At 47.4% G+C, this 8,264-nt stretch overlaps 1 protein-coding gene across 1 annotated transcript in view; it reads left to right on the top strand.

The window, feature by feature from the left end:
• Positions 1-5,624: 5,624 nt before the first annotated feature.
• T265_08601 (hypothetical protein) overlaps positions 5,625-8,264 on the top strand; it is a gene marked incomplete at both ends in the record, with an annotated part of 32,723 nt that continues 30,083 nt past the window's right edge. Inside the window, 6 exons of the mRNA XM_009174456.1 lie at positions 5,625-5,808; positions 7,010-7,105; positions 7,141-7,253; positions 7,287-7,382; positions 7,415-7,564; positions 7,599-7,871. Of these exons, the coding sequence (XP_009172720.1) occupies positions 5,625-5,808; positions 7,010-7,105; positions 7,141-7,253; positions 7,287-7,382; positions 7,415-7,564; positions 7,599-7,871 (912 nt within the window). The remainder of the gene's footprint in view (positions 5,809-7,009; positions 7,106-7,140; positions 7,254-7,286; positions 7,383-7,414; positions 7,565-7,598; positions 7,872-8,264) is intronic.

The following is an 8,264-nucleotide window of genomic DNA, read 5'->3' as shown; positions in this document are numbered from 1 at the left end:
ACCTATGGATGGGCTAGAATCCAAAAAAATTTTCTATAACACCCGACCTCCAAATTTTAGTTTCGTGGCCATGTATGGAAATATAATGGAAATCCTATCGCCTGTTCCACGGACATCAAAGATCTCGGGCTCAGATACTCCTGTACTTTTAGCTTTTCCCACCAGTTGCAGTCTCATGTTGCGACAGCACGCAGGCTCAGCTTTTTAATACTGCGCTTCTGTCACCCTTCAGACACAATGGTTGCCATTTTAGGCAATGCGTAAGACAAAACCTGAGATTCTGTCGCGCATTCGCTTTTCTTTACACTCAAAGTTGCAGGCTCGCAACTGGAAGTGTCCAACGCTCTTTCACGAAAAAGCTGCCCCCTCGGTCAACCCCCCTTCTGTTACCGCGCCCGCTATCAAATCCCAGGCCTCGAACCACTATGTCTCAGATGGTTAAAATTGAATCTAACTCTCTTACACCGTCTGCTTCACAAAAACGCCTTTAGAGCGGAGGCTAGACCAGATATAAAATCACAATCTCGTTACAGACTCCGTAACTCCTGCAATCCCTTAGTGTCGTCCAGCCCGTAGAAACCCACGCTACTATTTCTTTCTAGTTTATTACGCTCGCATCTGGAACAGCCTTCCCGGGAAGCTGCAAACACCACGCTTCATCATACCTTTTCTCAGTCCGTAGACAAATTCTTTACCTGTGAAACTGCTGCCGCCTTACATAATACCCGACTACCCCCTGGCCTCCTCCACAAATAGCGCATTCGAGTTTAGCGACGTTACAGTTAGCGGGCAGGTAAAGGATCATCTTATCATTTCTTCCTATCCTCTTGACTCGCTTTAAGCTAATTTAGGACTTAAATGCCTACTTGATTTAAATATGCAGTGTTACTGGCCTGGTTGTTTTCTTTTTTCTTTTTTCCCTGGCAAACTTACACTTCGTACTAGTCCAATCCCTACACCGGATTACTCTGTCAGCCCACGCTACTCTTTCTAGTTTATTACGCTCGCATCTGGAACAGCCTTCCCGGGAAGCTGCAAACACCACGCTTCATCATACCTTTTCTCAGTCCGTAGACAAATTCTTTACCTGTGAAACTGCTGCCGCCTTACATAATACCCGACTACCCCCTGGCCTCCTCCACAAATAGCGCATTCGAGTTTAGCGACGTTACAGTTAGCGGGCAGGTAAAGGATTATCTTATCATTTCTTCCTATCCTCTTGACTCGCTTTAAGCTAATTTAGGACTTAAATGCCTACTTGATTTAAATATGCAGTGTTACTGGCCTGGTTGTTTTCTTTTTTCTTTTTTCCCTGGCAAACTTACACTTCGTACTAGTCCAATCCCTACACCGGATTACTCTGTCAGCTCTGTACAGTGACTGGCGCTTTCAGCCTAACTCTAACTGATAAAAACCAAACCGAAGCCAGGTTTTTTCATCATTACCGGAACGCATTCTGCGCTTATATGTCCATCTGGTGATTCGCCCCACTAAACACTCACACACAACATAGCGCTACGCTTCTGCTCGACATGGTAGCCCACAACAACGCTCCGACGCCGTTTGACCATGGTGCACTCGCTGTGAATATCACAATCCCATTCCCACTGACACATTTGCAGCTGTCATTTCACTTCGCCACCACGACCTGCCTCTACCAGCGTCTGTATGCTGGTTGCTTGTTCGAATTGACTGAGCTGTCTTTACTGGCCTTGCTCCCCTCCGACCAGAAAAAGTGGTAGCTGAAGTATTTATTGACGCACAAACCACATTTATGACTACTTGGATGGTTTTCCACCTTGCAGATCTGGTAGCATGCACGAGGGATGAAAATCTCGTGTGGTGGACGGGTACGCTTTGCATGGAGGGTCGCCCTGTTGCGTTGCACCATGGTGTGTTCGTATACCCGCCACCCCTCCAGGAGCACGGCTGCATCGCTCATCGCCGGTGATCGTCAGCCTGGTCTTTATATTCAGGAAGTCAAAAAGTACTGCTGACTTCTGTTCGTCGCTGCTGGTCTTGGGCTCGCGTTTGTTGAGTTATGCAACGCCATAAACCACAGATGAAGAAAAAACTGTCCCCTCATCTGTCAGAAAACGAGTAAATGAAAATAAAAATACGCCTGGGATAACCTGAAAACACTCAGCAACGCCCGCGACCTACATCGACGAACATAGCTGTATCTGCCTTTGTCAGAACACAGGCTACAACGCACCAAAGCCCATTTCGTCAACCAAACAAAGAACACATCTACCTGTCGCTCCCAGTGGTGGACACGAAAGTCTCTACCGCTATGCACCACCTACAGATTAAGGATGATAGCATTGCTTCAGGGACTGGTGACTGTTTCTCTCCCTTTCGCTCCTGGTAGTATCAACTCATGTAGTAAATACCAGATTTGCCACTTATCTTGGAAGTTCACTCCCGTCAGCCCTTATACATTCGCTTTCCGCGCCACCACTCCGCACACCTGTACCGGCTTTTACTAGATCCCTTGTAATTTACTATCGCATGTGAGCAAACCCAACCCCTGGTCGCTAGACTATTAAATGGAAATCCATCTATATCCCATTCCACATAGTCACTTATCACCACCTTGATCGCATCGGTGTCAAGTTTTTCTTTCTATATATATTAATATGTATTATCCCATTGGATGTCTCCTCAGACTCACCATGCTCTACTAATTTCAACCCAACCCTTATCATTCCAAGTTTTGAACTTCGGCAATGCGCGCTTCTGACGACCTGGCTTACTGTTATCCACTCCGCCTGGTGCATGATCTACAACCACAGGATCCCCACACGGAGCAAGAAAACCTGCGATTCAATATCGGCTTTGTTTCACCTTGTTTCCTTGGCCAGCCTGAAGTGAACCCCGCTGCCCAAAGTACTGCGCACCCCAGCCCAATCACTCCGAATGTGACGTCTGATACGTGGATGTCCAACAACTGAAGCACGTCAGATGGCACCGCCATACCCAGTTTGATAGCACACCCACGAATATCCCATTCCTTCTCCCGACCGTGCCGTCTCGCCCATTCATTCCATTAACTGCAACTAAGAAAAACTCCCCACCTGACCCCGACTGCCTCAACGACATATTCATTCCAACCTTTTGAAATACTCGTTCCAATTTAATAAGCCCTGTGTTTCTGTGCTTCCCACCAAATTCAATAGCTTTCTGTACGGGTCGTGTTCCGGCTTGCGTGTTCCCATCATCCCGCTATTTCGAAGACCTATTATGCATGACTCCAAAACAGCGATAAAGAATCCCAACCGAAACCCCGCCCACCCGAGCCAGCAGTTGTAACTGCGAGGTAATTTTTCATCTAGCCCCAATCGTCTCTGGGACGAGTTCTCTCGTACTCGATGAACTTTCACTCAAATTTGGCCAGCTTGGTTTTCTACTGCAATTTCGGCTTGCCTCTTTCACAAGTTCAATTCCGTGTACGGTGTTCGGTTGGCCCTGTGCTTTAGCGCTATGTCTACCATTCAGTCTATCTCTTGCTTCTGACTACCCTACAACAGTGCAACCAGTGAGTCTGCTTAGTTTCAGCTTAAACCACATTTTCGAAAGAAAACTTGCCATGTTCGCCCAATACGAGTTGCTCATTCTCCACTTTTTCTCATTGCGACTCTGACCGTTTACCCAACCGCCCAAGGTCACTCCTTGCCAGCTATGTTTATTTCAGTTTCAGTTCATGTCAGCCAGCTTTGAATTAATCGGACCTCATGCCCGAACATGCGCTCAAGAACAATAAATGCTGACAGACCCACCAACTAAATGCGACATAACGCCTCAGCGGCTACTTGTTTTGCAAGGCCTGCACGCTTTTCTTTAGGCAGCCATGGAGCGATTCTGAGTTTGGCTCATCGTACAGACACGCCACATCACCAGTCGTCATACGTTTATCTCTGATCTCATGTCACTTCAGGCTCCGAGCTTCCTTATTTGCGCAGAAATTATTCAGTGCATGCCCCCCATGATCACGCAGACCCCCACCCGTACGCATCGACCACACACCTGTTACCTAAAGCTGAATACCGATTGCGTTTTCGAAGTCGGGCAGTGTCGCCCTACCATTGTTAGCAATTATGACCACCTTCCGCTTCTTGTTTGTTCGGGTCGCAGCCTACCTCATATCGTGTCATAAATGATATATTTGGCAGACTTTTTCGACACTTTCCTATTTTAGTCCACAGTGTAGACGTGGGTGTTTTATTTTGTCGTTTGAATGGCACCAATGAACCACCTTGCGCTCTCGATGGGCCCAAGACTATCCTTGATTCATACTGGTCCTGATTCGTCACGATTCCCTGGCAATTCGTCACGACAGAGATAGCTGTTACTGACTCACCCAAAATGTTCGTGTACAAGACTGTTCACGCACCCAAATAAGACGTCGCGATGATGATAACACGACTGTCATACCCAGTGCTGTTTTATTGTGCCGTCTGTTTGCTCCGTTCACAGACCCACTAATTCATCTAACAGTAATATCAAGGTGTCGGTATACCGATGAAGAGTGAATCTTGCCGTGCTCCCAATATAGCATGTGTTGACCGTCTCAAAAAAAGAAAACTTGCTAGCTGTGACGAATTCCTGGCCGAGCTTGGCAGGGCGGCTGCCGCAAATATGGAAGATTTTCCTTATACAGGTAGCAAGTGGCTGCTCAACATCTGAGGTTGTGCGGACATAAAGGACTTATGAGTGTCCATGCAATCATGAGATTATTTTCAAATCCAACACAGAGGCAAATATGTAAGCCAACTTTTTACCCAAAACTTACCGCCGTCCTCGCGGAGACTATGCGCGGAGCCATGAGCAGCCATTAAAATATGAATTCCATACCCGTTGCAGACGTCGAGTACGCTTAAACAGCTTCCAACAAAACGACGGCCGCATGCAGCGATTTTAGGGATTAGAAAAGATGTCACCAAATACAAGAACTTCGTTTTAAAGATTCCTTCCTTTACAAAACAGGTTGTGGGAAATTTGAGGTGCGTCTAAGGGCCGGCCAAAACTTAAGAACACCAGCACTGTGGTGGAGCTATCATCCCAAGAACTTCCCAATCGCTTTAAGCCGCGAATCCCTGACGGTTCTTGAGCTGCTGTAGCAGGGTGTTTAGTGGCTTGTATCAACCTGATTTACCGTTTGAAATGCTGTTTGCTTAACTGGATGTCTACATGTGTGCAGCAAATTCTGTGAGGAACTGTAACCAGCGAACGGTTGATTGAAGTCTGCTTAAGGTGCCTGTTCGCGCCTCAACTGACTTAGATCTGACTAATCAAAGACGGGTTTTGTAACACCCCGAGCTCCTTTCTGCGGCCAGCCGAAAAACGAGGCGCGTTTGAGGGTGCCGGAGATCGGAATGCGCAAGTGGATGAGCTTAGCGCATCCGACACTCAATTAGGTGGGCGATATGAGCTATGATCGGTTGCATGAAAATGGCGAATGAATGATTCAGCATTACGCTGATTGCGGGACAAACTTTCGAAATCGCTGAGGTCGACTGGTCACACAGTATTCCCAAATACCCTACCGGTTGAGCCCTTCAATTGATCACACCACCACCAGTTGTCGATGGCGCGGTGGCCAAACGTTCACGTGGCCAGGGTGTATGCAAGGGACTAAAACGTTTTTGGTGCTCTCGTTGCTGCTGACATTCCGGGATGGGGTCCATGAGATTCTCAGTGCGCCTGGTTGGATACGCTGCACGGTGGCTGCTAAACACGTCAGCAGCGTTCATATTGGCAGTTTCCATCCAGGTTGTCTGAATGATCTTCTGGTGCGAGCGCCTCGAAGTGAGTGTAGTACAGGGTCCCTTCTCCCTGTCCACTTTTATTTTTATCTTCCCAGTGAGGCTTTCAAATAAAATACGGTTTTACGTAGCATGGCACTAGTGTTGAAAGCTTAGTTTACTCTGTCGGTGATGATGATGGACCTCGAAATTGTTGAGCAGGCGAACGCTACATGCCTAAAGGCAGATCGGGGTTCATATTTGGAATGGAGTCTTGATATGGGTGCCTCGTAACTCGCACTCATTTCGGTGTACTTACCGCTGAAACGTTTCGTCTGAACTACAAATCGCGCCGATTTTCTTGAATCCGTGAGCACCCCGGGCACTGGAGACACCAGCCCACCCAATCTCTGGAACACGCGGGTATCCGTCACGTGACCAACTCTTATTCCAGCTCGTGACTTGGCTCCAGTGACCCGAATGTTCACATGGACAGACTCTGCACTAACTCGTACTGCTAGCCGTAACAGCACTTGTGCGTGGTGTCTATTTCAAACCCATAGGTCCTGATGGTTTTCTTCAGGAAGCTGATTTCAAGCTTGTCAAAAGCGAGTGCAATGGTTTGCTCCGGTAGATAGAATGCAACGTGTCAGGAAAAAGCTTCGCTTCCGTAATCCCTTACGCTTGGAATTACACTTTGCCGGTTGTTTAATTTTGGTATTTATTCGCTGACCTGGGCCAACAACGAACCTTTATAAAGAGAAAAATTCTCAGTGAGTCCGTTCCACTTGACCCTCTCTATCATTGTATGCTCATTTATCTTTATCGTTTTTATTTCTTTTCCACACCTTCCTTGTGAAGCAGCTTTTTGAGTAGCCGGACCGCCACATTTTTGTCCATTATGTCTAATAAGCCAGTATATTTACCGTATTCTACAGTATTTCTTACCTCCTCTAAATAACGAAGCAAAGATATACACTATCGGCTACTCTAGCGTTTCTCACGTGCTACCACTTGCAGCCATCCGGCAACAGAAGGGCCTCAACCGTAAGAAATATAGGCAGGACAATTTGAAGATAAGACCTGTTCGTTCCACACAAACCCATGAAAAATGTTATCAGTCTCATGCATCCCTAAGTTAAGACAGCTTCGGGGCTGGTTAACTTAGCAAATTTGGCACATAAGGAGATGTGGGTCGGAAGCTATTTCCAAGCGCCTTCCAGTGACTGGGGCAGTGCTGAACTGAAATTGTTTGCATGGACTAGAAAGTGGGGCCGCGCCATTTTGCTTTTGGCGCCAACACCCGTGGACACGTATGTTTCCTCATACCCCCTACTTCGGTATTACTCCACACTATTATGGTAAGCACGCGGAGTGTTCTCATACCTCCCTAAAGGGTTCGTGGGAATTCCTCCCCCGCAACTGGTAACAGTGCCGCAGGTTATCCCAACCCCGGTTACTGTGGCCGCTCCGGCCCTTGCAGTCACCACACAGTCGGAGACCCCAGTGGTAAGCTATATCGTATCTTATTGTCCTTCTCAGGTGCAATATGTTCGAGAGAAACCCCCGGTTACAACAGTTTTTGTGGGAAACATATCAGATCGTGCCCCAGACCAGCTCATAAAGACGCTTCTAATGGTACGTTGCGTTCACTACTTTTACGTCTTCAGCGCTGTGGAAATATTCTCAGCTGGAAACGGGTCCAGGGAGCTTCTGGAAAGCTTCAGGCTTTTGGATTTTGTGAGTATGAAGATCCTGAATCTACGATGAGATGCGTGCGCTTATTAAATGGTCTGGCTGTGGGAGACAAAAAGCTTCTGGTAAATCATACACTTGCTACGTAACCTGCCGCAGGTGAAAGTTGATCCAAAGACAGAAGACCTACTAAATGAGTACAAAAAGAAGAAGGAAGAGAAGGGTGAGCAGGGGAAACTGGGTGCCACCGCTGAAGAAGTGGATTCGTCCACCCTACGTGACGATGAAGGTGTTAAATCTGCCCTCGAAGACATTTTGAAAGAGCACGAATCTTTGCTTGATGGTAGCGGTTCGTCCATGCCTTTTTCTTTTTTACGCACTTCAGATTCCCCTAGAAAATCAGATAATTACTCGGAGGGCCCTCGTCACCTGGTGAGTCGCCAATTGGTTTGCCATGCCCTTTGATTATATACGCGGAATAAGCCCGAGATAGCTTAGTGGCGGTGACCCCAACTTCTTGACCGGAAGGCCTGTTTTTCAACCCCAACCCAGACGTCTCGCCGGCTCCTGTCTGGGCTCGGGCAACCTGGCCGATATTCGACCGGGTGGCATGGCAACGAAGCCTGGAAACGGTGATACAGCTGGACGGTTCTTCAACGACCATTCATGTACATGGCACTAGTATTTACAAAGTTTATAACCAACCGAGTGCGTCAAGTTAATTGTAATCCAGTATAATGGAAATTTTCGAGGCTAGCCGTACGACTACAATGTGTCCTGAAGGGTCGAGGAAGAGAGGGAAGGACGACCATTCTATGAATATGG

The sequence above is a fragment of the Opisthorchis viverrini genome (assembly GCF_000715545.1).
Source record: "Opisthorchis viverrini unplaced genomic scaffold opera_v5_227, whole genome shotgun sequence".
NCBI classification, from domain to species: Eukaryota; Metazoa; Platyhelminthes; class Trematoda; order Opisthorchiida; family Opisthorchiidae; genus Opisthorchis; species Opisthorchis viverrini.
The sequence above is the reverse complement of the archived record's forward strand: the minus strand, read 5'-3'. Positions and strand labels throughout refer to the sequence as shown.